This window comes from Vidua macroura, chromosome 9, assembly GCF_024509145.1.
Source record: "Vidua macroura isolate BioBank_ID:100142 chromosome 9, ASM2450914v1, whole genome shotgun sequence".
In the NCBI taxonomy this organism is placed as follows: Eukaryota; Metazoa; Chordata; class Aves; order Passeriformes; family Viduidae; genus Vidua; species Vidua macroura.
The window spans coordinates 13,119,280-13,134,693 of NC_071579.1; the positions used below are offsets into that span (position 1 = coordinate 13,119,280).

General features: G+C 39.4%; 1 protein-coding gene across 4 annotated transcripts; it reads right to left on the bottom strand.

The window, feature by feature from the left end:
• Positions 1-385: 385 nt before the first annotated feature.
• RNPC3 (RNA binding region (RNP1, RRM) containing 3) lies at positions 386-14,557 on the bottom strand. 4 transcript variants are annotated; one of them, XR_008438260.1, is made up of 16 exons: positions 14,324-14,557; positions 13,076-13,123; positions 11,837-11,955; positions 11,150-11,230; positions 10,320-10,431; positions 9,789-9,857; positions 9,053-9,201; positions 8,006-8,131; positions 7,146-7,282; positions 6,206-6,367; positions 5,940-6,034; positions 5,802-5,860; positions 5,123-5,255; positions 4,202-4,274; positions 941-1,524; positions 386-613 (listed from the first exon to the last, which is right to left on the bottom strand). XR_008438260.1 is itself a non-coding variant. In XM_053984512.1 (15 exons), the coding sequence occupies exons 1-14, from the start codon at positions 14,555-14,557 to the stop codon at positions 4,215-4,217; spliced, it is 1,584 nt and encodes a 527-aa protein (XP_053840487.1). In that variant the 3' UTR covers positions 386-613; positions 4,202-4,214. The 4 variants fall into 4 exon arrangements, 3 of the variants coding, with proteins under 3 accessions (XP_053840487.1, XP_053840486.1, XP_053840488.1); XM_053984512.1 differs by lacking the exon at positions 941-1,524; XM_053984511.1 differs by having other exon boundaries at positions 386-1,524.
• Positions 14,558-15,414: the final 857 nt, after the last annotated feature.

The window sequence follows — 15,414 nt, forward strand, 5'->3', positions numbered from 1 at the left end:
ATTTAGTCATTTATGGAATAACTTTTCCTTTAAGTCTACTGGACTAGAATATCTTGTCAATTAAATGTCATTGCAGTATTTCCCATTGCACTAAGCAGCCTAGTATGTAGCTAATCCTATGTGACCATCACCCTCAACAGGGCAAGGACCACAGCTATACCAGTTTTAACTGTTACTCTGGATTTAATTACTTCAGTCTCACCAGTGACAGTTTTCAAGTTGCAGATGAACAATGCAAGTTAATTACTGAGGAAGAACAGTGCCCAGTTTCACAGAACAAATTCAGGCCAATACACCAGTCCTTCTGCTTGGTTTTCAAGACAAGAAGACCTGTTCTGCCCAAAACCCCAAGAACAAAAGTCAAAACAAAGAGAAGGCAGCAAAATGAAGAAAAGGGAAATAATTTATTAGATTTCACAAGCAATCTAACATACATTTATGATGTAATAATCTTGTGTTATTTAAAGATAAGTGGAATCCTTAAGACAGGAAAATTTATTCTCTGCCTTAAATACTTTAGAAATGCTACTACGCACAGTTCAAGAGTCCTGATGATTACACTGCTTCTTCCCCAGCTCGATAATACTTGAAAGAGATGGAACACAAAAGGGACCTGGAACATCACAAAGTCATGTTAAAAGTAAGAACTACCAAAAAAAAGGAGTGTTATACTGGCTTTTGACAACTAAATTGAAAGATGCTTAGTGTTTTAAAAAGTGCTTAATGTCTGTGAAAAAATACATCTTAATAAATGCAGACTGTGTTCATTTTAGATTACAGAATGTTAAACAGTAATGTAGTATGAAACCCACAGGAAACATGTAGGTCACTAGCAACAACACTACCTCGGTGCAGACAGCAATGTAACAAAACCCAAACAACCAACAAAAAGGCAGCAGTGATTAATAGTTGATTATTAGTCCAGCTCCAAATACTTAACTGCAAGATATTGTTAATTTTCTTCTTTACTCAAAAAAGACAAAGTAAGGAATGTATTAACTAAATCAACTCCAAATTGTTTCTCATGTATCAGAACAACAGTAATCATCAAAATGATCTAAAATACTGATCAACCCCTTAATGTTAAAACTGCTCTGCGATGTATTTTAGCCAACATATTATTATATTACTATGTTTTTAAAGTAAAACAAGGTAACTTGATCAGTGTGAGCTCAGCACAGCTTCACACAGATCAGCTGGTATGAACTAGAACTGTTCCTCTAAGGAACAGGACCGCAAATTAGTAGGGTATCTGAGAAGAAGGTGAAGGCCACCTTTTAAGACTGAGAACCTTCATTGTACAGACAACTCATTGGTTTCTTTTTTCCCCCCTGAAAAAATTTGCTTTTTAAAGTTATTAGAGTGGCTCAAGCTTAAAACATGTTAACTCCTCCCCACACCTACTCTATATGAAAACTTAAGATGCAGTTGTGTGCTACAGGAAACATTGCACAAAAAAGGATACAACAAGAAAGGATACACTCTGCATGACAGTATTATTGCAGTATTTACGCAGGAATGTTTCTAAAGAAGAACAGCAGAATGTGGTTTAATTTTACTTGATTCTCAGTATTGCACACACATAACTTTATGCTACCTACCAAAAAAAAAAATCAAATATGCCTCTTTGATAAAAACCAATTCTAACCCCTTATGAGATTTAATGAGGGCTGATGAATCCATCAACACTAAGCTTCATATTCAGAAGTAAATACATTTTTTGATAACAGGAACTATTAGGACATCAGCAGATTTTTACATCTCCTTCAAGTCTTTGCCATTTTACAGACTCACTTTATTTCCATCAGGTCCAAAACTCAATCATGTTTCCCTTTAATGAGAGCTTTCTTCCTTATGAAGAAACTGGAGAGCTCTCAACATCAGTTTCTTTCACATAACTTTTCTCCCAAACAGTTGTATTTCAGCTACAGGAAAACGTCACTTCAGGTGAACTTTTTGCCAGTCCATCAATAAAAAGACATTTCAGCCAGCAAGGAGTTCTGCTGTATTTTATAAACCATATGTATTGTTTTGTCAAAAAAAAAAAAAAAAAAAGGGATAAAACCTTTGTAGAAAAAAAAAAAAAAAAACAACCCAAACACAAAAAACCAAACCAAAGCAAAACAACAAAACCCACCCACAACAGAAAAACAACCCTAAACTCAAGCAGACTCAAGTTTTTATAATGGAATTTTGCATCATTAATCAGAATATTCCAGCAGGAACAGAAAAACAGTCATGCAGAAATAGGGGTCAGCTTAACCATTATTTGGGAAATTGAACAAATATTTTTAATTAAATGCCATGGATCCTTAGAAACCTGTGTAACTCTGTGCCACATTGTTATGATTACAACATATAAACAGTCAAGGTAAGTGAGAAGTTCTGCCCATGAACAGAACACCAGAGACACTTGTAAGATCATAACTCAGGGAAGACTTTCAGATGCACAATTAAATCTTGCCTAAGTATGGTTTGCTCATTCCTGAAAAAGCTTCTGAGGTGACCATCAATATTATAACAAATAAGCACTTTCTTATTTTCTTTAAGCAACTCAAGTATTTAGCATGTTTAATGAATTCAGAATAACTATACAAAATGAGTTAAAAAAAAAAAAATTGAATTCCTAAAAGAATAAAAGTGCTCAAACTTCATCTATCAGGTTCTCCAATAGCTAAAATGCTTCAATTTTTTTATAATATAAGAAACCTTAGTAATCTTATTAGACACGAAATAATACAAATAGGAGGTTTTTTCCTAACAAGAAAGGAGTGACAAACAAGACCGAAATAGTCTCATAAATACTTTATCCTAATAGAACACTTTAGCCAAGGCTCTTTTCAACGACCAGTACAGAAGGCGGCCTATAAAAAAGTGATCTTTAACTTGACAAAATACAGATTTTGCAAGCTACAAACAATAAGACAAAATAGGAATTAAGACCAAAGAGAGAGAAACAAGCCTAAATCTGATTTTAAAAATCCTAAGACAATGGATGGAATGAAGAACCTACAATTAGAGTAGCTGTTAACAACAGAAATACTACCATCACAATAACCACACTGTGGGCTTTACAGCCAATTTGTAAAAATCAAAAACAATTTTTCACATCCTTTATTTCAAATTCTAGTTTTCTTCAGAGTAACAAGGATCAAGCTCCAGATTAAAAACATACCATGGGCTAAGTAATGTTTCATAAGTACTTGGACTAAGACTTCAGTTAATTTAGTTTTAAGCGAAGGCATAACCAGAGTGATCTCAACTGTAACCAGAAATTAAGGTCAGTGCCCTTTAAATTTGAGCTAACTCATGTATCAAGAGGGTGCAGATTGAGAAATAAATGCTTTTTATTCTTGCACCAGCTACATCACATGGTCATTTTAGAGTTCACTATACAAATGTTTGCAGGCCATGAAACCACTCAGGTAAATTAGAGCTGATTCTGCTTGATTTACTCTCACATAAATACTCAGAGTAGGGAGCAGTGAAGTAAAGCTACATGATAGGAAATAAAAGTGAAATAACAACTTTCTGCCAGAAGGTACTTTCTTCATGTTTAAATAATGCCAAAAATGAGGACCTACATATTCCACAACAAAGGAAGCCTTGATCGATGCAACATTAAGCAGCACTTCCTGACAGAATATCCTTCACTAATTCAGACAAGTTTAAAGGTTACTGCAACAGCACTAAGAACTCATTTTCTAAAGTTAGTAAAGATTCTTTACAGCTAGCAGAAGTTTATTGCTGGAACCAGTTCTTCAGGATCACTTTACAATGGCAGGGATGGAAAGGAAGGAGTTAAGAGGCAACACTTTTCAATACCAAAACCCTGGAAGATTACTAAAAGATAAGTGGCCCAATTCCACAAAATTCCACAATATTCTCCTTATCTTTGCAGATTAAGGATTAGAGAAACTGACAAGTGCCCTACAATATCAGGATTAGGAAAATATTGGTCTCTGAGGTTTTAAACACAGAAAAAAGGAAAGTTTTAAACTTACACCAACTATATACCTTGCACTCTGTTTTTCTGATATAAGCACACATTTAAGAAAATTAATTTGTATGGAACATTTCCTCTCCATCATCGCTATTCCTAAAGAAGCTGTTAAAGAGAGAGTAAATAAAACCAACCAAACACTAACAAAAACCCCCCAGCCCAATCCTTTGTTTTTGCTTTCAGGCACAGAGTCCATACCTTGCGCAGGGTTTTACTTTTTTCTTTTCCCTTCGTTGGCATCTTGTTTTGGTCTAGCTGAACGAGCAAATTGCTGAGATTCTGTTAAGGACTACAAGTGTCTGGTAAGTACAAGTCAGTTAGGAAAGACAAAAAAGATTACTTCTGCAATTTAGTCTAGAAAGTGACCTTTATCTGTGAATCAATTCCACTACAGTATGAAGTATTATAACAGTGTCTATTAGTCAAAGATTAGGACCTCACTGATACACAGTACAAGAGTTTAAATTAGAGAGCCCATAAGGAGGATTAACTGGGAATGGGTTAGATGCACACAGGGTAACTACAGTAGGATAAATGTTTGATATTTACAAACTTCCAACCCAGCATGAATTCGTAACTTTCATGTCTCAGTATTTGGGAGCAAAAACAGTAAAAGCAGCAGATGCTGGGGTTAATATGAATATAAAGAAACTGAAACTCTGAAATATTTAAGTGAAAATTAAGAAAGGACTTTCACACAAAAAAACAGTGCTATGCAATCAAAAAGAGACCATTCCAGCTGAAAAACCCGTCTAAAACCACTTACTCTTACTGGAAGATTTCTTATGTTCTTGATTCTGTAAACATACACCTAGCCAAGGCAAAACCCTTGTATTTAATTTAAATATAGTGGTCATGCAAACTAAATTATCTTCTGTATTGTCTTTGCAGGATAAAAGATGTAAGACCAGCAAATTCTGTTCTTAAATAAATCACTTTTACTTTCCTATTTCAGAAGAGTTGCCTCTGTGGTTTTTTCAGCTACCATAAATAGTGCACTGTGTTATGCTGACTGGTTTTCTTAAGGCATTTTTTATTTTGCAGAACACTATGACAACAAAACTAGAGACTGGCAGAGATTACAAAGAATATAATGTAAATGCTTGAAGAAAAGGATACAACTACCATGGGTTTTTCAAACAAGACATAGCCATTTGCTTCTTTTAGTGCTTTGGCAGCTGCTTTCTCATTGGGAAGTCCAATGAAAGCCTGTCCCTTCATCCGGCCTTCTTTCATCAAACGGATATCGAACCTAGGGACACAATGGAGAAGTGGGAATTACTCATGTTTACCAAACCTTGCAGATTTCACAGTACAAATGCAAACTGTGCATACAAATGCACAATTCTCATGCTTCAGGTGGGAGAAACAGCAGAAACAGAAGCAAAGCCTACAAGGAGGCATGATGTCCTTGGAGACCATTTTGCCTGCGGAAACCATTTGCTAAAAGGTAATATTAAACTGCAGGATGGCAAATTGATGTGCATTACTACCAAGATAGGACATATGCAAAATGATCAATACACACAATCACCTACACAGTTCATTCTGTGTCACACAGCCAAGAAAAGCAAATCTAGGAATGCAAATATAAAGGCAAAATAATAGTGTCTTCAGTCACTCGTCATAAAATTCTATTTCTTCATCTTAATAAATGATTTTTAGGTCTAACACATTTTTTGTTTATGCAGAAAGACAGAAAATGTGAATATTTCTATTTTTAAAATCCCAGTTTTCAGAAGTGTGATAGAAGTTAATATAAAAGGCTTAATTCTAACCAAGTACGAAATGAACTCACATATTGCGTTCCACCTCTGACTGGAAGTCAACGTATCTTCCAAAAATGAACTTAAGATCCTGAAATTAAAGTGCAGGTGTAAGATAAATGCTAAGAAAAAGCCCTTTTGATAGATATTTAATTTGCTTCTTTACTTACCTTCTCTTGAACTTGTTTAGCTAAATTCTTCACATATATCCTGCAATTTGGATCACCTGGCTCATAGTTTTTGAAAACAGAATATTTTTCCATTTCTTGAAGACAAAAAAAAAAAATAAACCATGCTTTAGTTCATTTACTTTGCACGTCTGCTCAGTATAACATAATTTACTATATGCTCAATTAAGAAAATAAACCCTTATTTAAGCTATTTGTTGCAACAAATCAAAAAGCTGTAACTAGATAATCTATTCTCACAATTATACCTTCTCTAGAAAGTCTGTTTTTTTCTAGGTCCTTTCTAGAAATAAATTCTGATGGTATTTCATCATCCTCCTCTTCAGTTTCCATTTTATCATTTGAGCTAGGAGCTGGGAAAATCCTTCCAAAGCCTGTATTATTGATTTCTTCCGTGGTTGCATGAAGATCTGAAATTTCAACAAATTATGTAAGTGGTTTGTACCTTTATTCACACCAAGATCAAGAGCCAGCAAGAAAACAATACTCTTTCCAGTAACATTATAATAGAGGAGACTTTGTAAGGCAATTTGAATACACCCCTAAAAATGAGTTTTAATCCCTGGTTTGACAAAAGTACCTGCTCTGTACAGTCGTATAAAACCCCATGTAGTACAAATAAAGGCAACGGCATGCATTAGTTAGCATAAAACTTGCCTTGCTGTTCAATCCTGTATCCATTTCACTATATTCCCTTCAAGAAACTGGATATTACTCTAAAGTACCAAGAACCACAGATTGACCATAACCCTCTAAAAAGCCATCACACCTCATTGTTATCATTGCACTTTTATGGCAGATAATCAGTGCACCAGAGAAAAGGGGTTGGCAATCTCTTGGATGCTGCTCTCTAAAAGCTGGAAAAGGAAAATCTGAAACTACCCTGATATATTCATTTACATCACAAAATACTGAAAATTTGTAACATTTGCATCCTAACATTTAAAAGACAGTGCAATTCACCATAAACCTATAAGTACATGGGAGAGAGACCTTTAAAATCCTCTGGATCCTTTCCCAAGCTTGTAACACAGGAAAAACAGCAAATACAAATATGATGCAACTTGGTGTTGCAAGCTCCAATACAGTAAGGGAAAAGAATTTCCTGGTGCAAATTTCAGCACCCTTTTATATACTGAAGCCACATGACTTGAACATTAAATACATTTCAAGTACAAACTCTCTTACCATTTTTTTCTTCTTTTTCTGAGTTTATCTGAAGAACAGCTGGGATCTCAGTACTAATATGAAACTCTATTTTTTTATGACCTACGTGCTGCAGCTGCTCAAAGACATCTGAAGGTGACAGTGTAGGGTGCGAGTTACTGTTTAAAACAACAACATATTAATTAAAGATTCAGACTCTGATGAATGCATGGTCAAACACAAGATTTCTTCCAGTTAGATTTTATGCAGTTGTTTACTACAAACACATATTTCACCCAACAGAGTTACAGATGATTACAACACTGCAGATACAGAAGGTATGTCTGGCAGTGGCAGCAAAACCAACAATCACGTACCACAGGACATACACACAGGCATTTATTAAAACCTTCATCAGTAACTTAAGCATGAAAAATAACTGGCCTTGCTGCTGCTCTCACCTACTATATAAAATATACGACATTAAAAAAAAATGTAGCAAATCACTTGGAGGAAGCAGGCAGCCATTAGTAAAAATGCATTCACAACCATTCATCACAACATAGAAATACTGCACTGCTGTCTACTGTGGCAAAGATCTGCAGTTCTAAGACTCAAACTTACTTTAAAACAAGCCAGTTTTTATTCTTCCAGTGTTGTACTTTTAATTTTTTGTTTTAAGAAGCAGCCCAAACAATAAATCCAAATTACTTCAGTCACAACTGTGATGGAAAACTAGTTATCTTTTTAGGAAAAGGAATTTCTATTGGTTTGACAGGAAGAGAAACAGAGCTTGCATTAAGCACACTTTAATGTTGTTGAGCAGACTTCAGCTCAAACTAGAGGAAAATTTTGATTTTTAGGGTAATAAAACCAATAGGATAAGTGCAAAAACCACAAACCTGTGGGAAGTACACACAGGAACATTCAACATGTCTTTAATTCTTTGCTTTTTTCTAACACCACGTTTCTTTGTGTTTATTGGTCTTTTAGGCTGAAGGGTTGCTAATTCCATCAACTTGGTCATTCTATTTTAGACAAAAATAAAAACAAAACAAAAATAAAACAGAGAGGTTTACAGTTTATTTAAAAGTACTAATTTTAAAAACCCTTCCCCTTTCCTTAAAATCCTTAACATAGAACTTTTCAGAATATAATTGTAGCACTAACTAACTTAAAACTGAAGCTGTAACACACAGCAAATCAATATATACCAAGCACTTAAGGACTGACCATAATCCTAACATGTCAGTGATGCCCTTCCTTCCCCAAGCATGCTCCTTACTGGGACACTGAAGCTGTGAGAGAAGCTGTGATGCCCCAAGCTGAACCTGATTTTATAACACTCAACAGGAGTACCTTTTTCCAAATGATGTGTTTTTCCAAATACAGCATAGGGACTTTCTGATTTACTTCTCAGTTTAGACAGCAAAGAATAAAGCTACTTTGTAATTCAGAGTTAGTTTAAAGATTAAAAAAAACACAGCTATGATGTAACTCACTCCCAAAACTGCAAGAGAATCCTCATCACAAATATTATCACTGCTAGCAATACCCGCTGATGTAAAAAGAATGTTCTGGAAGTTGGTGTGCACATACGATTTGAACTGAGGAGTCAATTTAGAGAGATGTGGAACAATGAAAACTTCAGAAAATAATCTAATTTCTGCTTCCTGAGTTTTTGTTTAGTTGGGTTTTTTTTGGACATGGGAACAAATGAAAACTTGCACACCAATAGGCCACTTTCATTTTCTTACTGCATTTAAACCTGCACTGTCCTTCTGCACTCTGGAGTTTCTCTAAGCATCTGGAAAGATTTCTACATACTCTCTACTAAATGCTACATGTATATACTGCAAACATTACCACTTGCTGAACTAGAAGCTGGAGAAGTAAAACCACCCCTTTCAGAGAGCCCAAAACCTTGCAAATGACTGTAAAATGCATACCTCTCCTTTTCCTCATCATTATCACTTTCATATTCTGATTCATCCCCACTAGACAGCCCTTCTTCTTCCTCTTCAGGCAAAGGAGGCTCTTCAGGAGGCAGAGGTGGGATTGGGGGAGGTGGCACAGGCACTGGTAAATACTCTTCGTACTAATTATGGGGAAAAAGTTTTAAAAAGTACACTTTTTAAAGGAAAAATCCTAAACGTATCTCGTTTTCTTAATAACAACAGTCAAAGCAATTAATGATAATTTAACAAGTATTTTCTCCAAGTATGCTTATAGGGATCTAGATACCATTTTGGTAAACTACATTACTAATGAAAAACTTTCCACAAGCAAAAACAATCTGCTTTCTGAAGCGTAACAGTGAATGGTTTAATTCTTTTAAGCTAAGATGATAAAAAAATACAGCAACCTTGGCCTTGGATTTTCACTTTGCACTCAGCTTCAAGGACTTTCCTGAGAAGAATACGGTCAAAGCATATGGGTGAAGGCTTAGGTTCCAAAACCATCTCCGTTTCAACAGTGAACCAACAGTTTGAATCATTCCAGTGCTGCTACCATAGATGGTTTATTTTAAGTAGAGTCCAAAGAATTGCTTTAGAAGACCAACATGTACCCAGTGAAATGCAGCAGGATTTGCAATCCTCTAGAAATTAAGATCTCCTACTATGCTGCTAACATTTTAAATTGTGACTCAATCCTACAATACTGAACATATATTTAAAATGTTACCATGGGAGGGCGAGCAGTGATTGGTCCAAAAGGTGGAGGAAGATTCATTTTATTCATCAGATGAAGTACCTGAAATGAGTCAAAATAAGTAGGTTTCCTTTCAATAAGTAAGTGATGACAGTTCCTTGATAGGTAAAAGAGCCTATCACTCCTGGCAGGTGTAAATCAGCACAGTTTCAATGTAAAACTTGCACTTGAGATCCAACACTAACAGTCAATATAAGCAACACCCTAACAAGGCTAATAAAAAAAAGTACAGCATCTTCTCAGAATGAAATCCCAGGTACTCAAGTCACATCTAATTAGAAAGAGCATATCCAGTTAAGTCTTCAGTGCCAATTAAGTAATCTACCTCAGGTTAATAAAATCTCATTACCTCAGCATAGCAAACAACTAAGATTGGTTAACACTGTCACAGAAAAACCAAGTAAGTATTTATGATGACAAAAATAATTACTTCTGTGAATAATTAAAAGATGAAAAAATTAAATAGCTTTAATTTTATACTTTTTTTTCTTGTTTTTTACTTACCTGGACATAAAATTTGGGCACACTTGCCAAGGCATTTGCTATATTTGCTAGAATTGCACTTGAAGGTGGTGGATACAGATATTTGAGACAAGAATTGATGGGAAAGGTGAGGCTGAGGAAAAAAAGATTGAAAACAAGACACTTTAACATTATTGCCACTTAATCACTGGTAACAATTAATGATTACAAGAGGCTTAACTACTGATTACATCTGAAGTAACACTGAAATATTATTATTTGCCCTACAACAGTTTTGGGCCACTTAAAATGCCTTCAACATCATGAAGTAGTCCCCAATGCATGACAGATTTACTGGGCTTGGGCATACTGAAAGTATCAAGCCATGCAGATGCCTAAAGCAAACAGAAACAGTCAACACGTCCAAAACCAAAAGCACAGCATAGCAGCCTGTACAAGTATCAGAAACTCAATGCTCAAAGGGCTGCATCAGCTTCAAAAAATTTACTACTTCCTGTATGCTAAAATGAAAATGGGGGGAGGAAAAAGGAAGAAACATCAGGAAAAAGAAGTCAGTGGTATTCTGCTGTTAACACTGGGAAAACCTCAGCCCTCCAACCTCCCAGGAAAGCAATGCATAGTGCTAGAAGGCCGTTCTGCAATCCACAAGTTCACAGCTCAAAGCACCAGTCACTATGCAGATGTGAGGATTCTAGACTTGAGGAACCGAAACTCCATCTTTATGACAACTCCTACAGCTATGCCTGAGGAACAGCAGCATAGGAGGAAACAAAACTCTTGTTCAGTACATAACACAGCTCAAAATAATCTGTAACAGAATAAAGTAAGTAAGATAAAAACTCAACACTAACCCATGGTTGGGTGCAATTCCATTCTCTATTTTAACACAGTTTGGTTCTATCTTCTCTTCTTCTTTCACTGGTTCTTCTAAGCTGAAAATTAATTTAGACTCAATTAAAACAGGGCAAAAATTAAGTATGCCTTATGTAATATATAAAATATGCGTCATCTATTATTAAATATAAAAAGTCTTTTACCAACTGCATTACTACAGCTGTTACCAATTCTTCATAATTAATACATGAGGATAATTACAGTAGTGACAGTCTTCTGAAATAAATACATATGTAGATTTAAGTCTTCCTATATTCAGACACTCCTGACTTAAATCCAATCAAAGGAAAAGAACTGAAATTATTTATCATGCACTCTCTTCAGAGACCAGAAATTCAAAGGTATTAAATTATTGATTTGCTCATATTCAGAAAGTGGAATATATAACTTGAAAACTCTACTACACTATTTTTAATTAAGCACTATCACATAGCTTTTATCACTTATTTGAACATTCCACAGGTGCAAATGACACAGTTCTGTTGGGAGGAATGCAGTCACTGTCCTATAGGTCTGAGCCTGTTGTTAAGACTTCCAAATGGTTACAATTCATCCTTTGAGTTACACATACCACCTAAGTATCATGAATCCAGAATCCCCTTTCCTTGACCACAAACACAACAAGGAAATTACTCTGCACATACCTTTTGCACTTGTCTGAGGCAGAAGGCTGGCTAAGTACCTGTGCACTCTCTTGCTCCTTTGCAAATTCAACAACTAACGTGTGACCCAAAAGTTTCAGCTGATGCAGTCTTGATAAAGCCTTCAGGTAATTACAGAGGAGAAAAGAAAGGGAAGAGGACAAACATGAGAATTATCTTAAAGCATAACTGTTTTTCCTTTGAGTGGTACATTGGCCACAGGATGCAGTCCCAGCTGCTTTAAGCTAAGCCTGTGTTACTGTGGACATGAGAGCTCTGCACAGTTTGTGTCTTCCCAGCCCTGCTTTTAGCAGCATTTCCTGCTGGCAGGAAGGAAAGGGTCCAGGCTGCACAGCCAGAACCACTGCAGAGGTTGGTCACCTGAACACAGCAGCAGCTTTAACAATCCAACTTTTCACACAGCCTACTAAATTGCTGGAATTTCAAGTAACCAAGCTTTTGCTCCTGCACTATAAGCATGCTAAACTCTGTCAGTAACAGCTAGGAATTTTAAAATCAAGATCTTAACAGTGGCACTAGGAAGATCCAGCATTCTTCAAGTCCAGAGCCCAGCAGGCTGCTAACAACTGGCACAAGCAGCTAATTCACCACTGTTCACCTCACACAGTCTTTAACTTTTTTAGTCCTCTAAAATGTGGCCAAAAAAAAACCCAAAAAAACCAAACAAACAAAAAAAACCACACCAAAAAAAATCCCCCAAGGTATAAGGGGAAAGTTCTGACACAGGCTTTTTAACCAGACTAGTATTTAAAAAGCATTATTAATATTACCTTTTTGGCATCCATATCCTCTATTAATACAGTAGTTTTCTTATCAAAGTTGGGCATTCAAGGCAGACTTGGATTGTGAGAATCACTAGGGCTGACTTTTATGGCAAACACAATTACACAGGAGACAAGGAAACTCTGCTTGGTTTATAGTTTGCATATAAATGCACACACATCCTAAACAGTGCTCTGATCAGTCTCAGCTTCTCTAACTTTGCCAGGCTGGATCAGATGACTTCCACAAACCCCTTTCAATCCACCTTTCCTAGGACTCTACAGAAGTGTTCAAGAATTTCATCAAGTCCTGCAAGCAAATTCTGAAACAGAACTCTCAGTGTTCTTTGTGCCCCTTTGTTTTTTCCTAGCACTAAGTACCAGATGATGTGTAAACCACATCAGAGGACTGGCAACTCAATGCTTTGCTAAAACATTCAGTTACAAACTCAATACAAACCTTTGCAGCTGCATTTTCACTTGGAAAGGTGGCAAAAGCAGTATGTTTCTAGAAAACAAACAAAAAGTTATAATGTATTTGAATCAAAAACGTAAGAGATTGCACGTAAAACATTGAGCCACAAGCACTTTGTTAGTTCAAGCTTACATATTTGAAAGTTACTACATGGGAGTCATCTAACTCCCATCTGGGGCAAACATGAAGGACTAGAAAACATTTTTCTTACGAATTTTGGAAAAGTACCTCCTGCAGTCAAAATTAAGACATGAGCTCAGCAGTTGGAGGAATACAGGACAAGTGGTTTTTTTCTAGCAAGCAAAAACCATTCTAAACTGCAAGAAAGGACATAAAGAGGTCTAATCCTCTTCTATACCAGAAAATTCGTTGGAGCACCCCACAAAACATTTTCATCAAAGTAACGCTCTTCCTGCTACAGAAGTTGTAACTATTGTGCTCTGAACGTTTCAACAGTTTCCACTTTTCCCCCTAATTTTCCAAATTAATCAAATCCTCACAGAATACACCTTTCAAAGTTAAATTTGTTTTAACAAACTTTATTACCCCATCTTGCCAATACATGATTCCGTACCCAAAATCATTGTAAGAAAATCAGCATATCCGATATCCTATGAAGCATGACCCTGATAAAATATGCAGACATCATCCATCTGCAGTTCTGCAAAACACGAGGCTCTTTATGAAGAATACTAAACGCAGAACAAATACATTCACGTTTTCGTAATCTGGAGGAAGAAGAAAGCAAACCAGAGGTTTCAAGAGACCGATGAAACTGCACCCCTGCACGTGCCAAGAGGCCCTTCTCCGCGGCTTAAGCCCAGCCTCACTCGCAGCGGCAAGAGGCCAAAGCCGCGGGCACGGGGCTGGCGGCGGGCGGGCCGGGACCCCGGAGCCGGCCGCTGTCCCGACCGCCCTGGGAGCGGGGCTCCCGCGCCTGCCGGCTCCAGGCTCAGCCCTGCCCGGCTCCAGGCTCAGCCCGGCCCGGCTCCAGGCTCAGCCCTGCCCGGCTCCAGGCTCAGCCCGGCCCGGCTCCAGGCTCAGCCCGGCCCGGCTCCAGGCTCAGCCCGGCCCGGCTCCAGGCTCAGCCCGGCCCGGCTCCAGGCTCAGCCCTGCCCGGCTCCAGGCTCAGCCCGGCCCGGCTCCAGGCTCAGCCCGGCCCGGCTCCAGGCTCAGCCCGGCCCGGCTCCAGGCTCAGCCCGGCCCGCGCCCCGCCCCGGCCCCGGCCCTCACCAGCCGCCCGTGGTCCGACAGGACGCGCACAGACACGGCCCCGAAGTGCTGCAGCAGATCCTCCTTCTCCGCCGCCGTCAGCTCGGCGGGCAGGTGCCGCACCAGCAGCGTCCGCCCGCGCCGCCGCGAGACGCCGGGGTGCGGCGGGACGGCGCCCGGCCCCGGGCCCAGCCCCGGGCCGCCCGCGGGTCCCGGCCCGCCCGCCCGCAGCTCCTCAGCGCCCGGCGCCGCCATCGCCGCAACCAGCGGCGCAAATCGCGCGAGAGCCGGGGCGACGCCGCTGCCTCAGGTCTCGCGAGACTGGCGCCCCCGGCGGAGGTCGCGGGACGTGCGCGCTGAGGCGGGCGCGCCCCTCGGCGCAGAGCGCGGCTGGGGAGGGCCGCGGGGCTGCTCCCCGGGGAGGCGGGAGCCTCCCCCTCCCCGTTAATACTTAGGAGCTTGTCCTCACACAAATCCTAAAGAGTGTTGCTCTCAAAATGCCCTCTCCTCAGCCTTTAGTTGCAGAGACTTGTCCCTGCCTGCCTCCCGTGAACTGAGGCGTGGCTGGCACAGGCATGAGCCTGCTGCCTCAGGGTGGCAGCTGTGTCTGGCCGAGGGAAACGCCGCCATAATTACAACTTGTGAGGGGATAATCAGCGTGAGCACTGAGGATGCTTAGATTCCTGCCACCTACCGCCGCAGCCACACAGGCAGCTCTGAAGCCTGCCTTGTTCTGGGGGATACAGGCTGTGATCTTAAGAGAGGGTGAAATCCCCGATCTTGACTGATGAAATCTCAGGCCTCAGCGTACTTAATTAGCTGTTTGCTGGCTGGCAAAAGCCTGCCTGTGTCATTATTGCCACAGGCCGTGGGTCCCACAGAGGCGCGGTGCCGGGCCTGGAGGACTTGCCGTGGCTCTGGGCAGCTGGAGCACACAGGGACACCCAGGCTGTGCTGGAGCCAGCCACGGAGAAAACGTGCTTGGAACCTGATCCGTAGGGACGGCTGCCTCCCACACCTCTCCATAGAAAACACAAGGCGTTCAGTCCATAAAGTCCTCAAGGCCCCTCCAATTTTCCTGAGTGCTCATGACGGACCTGGCGCTGTGTGCA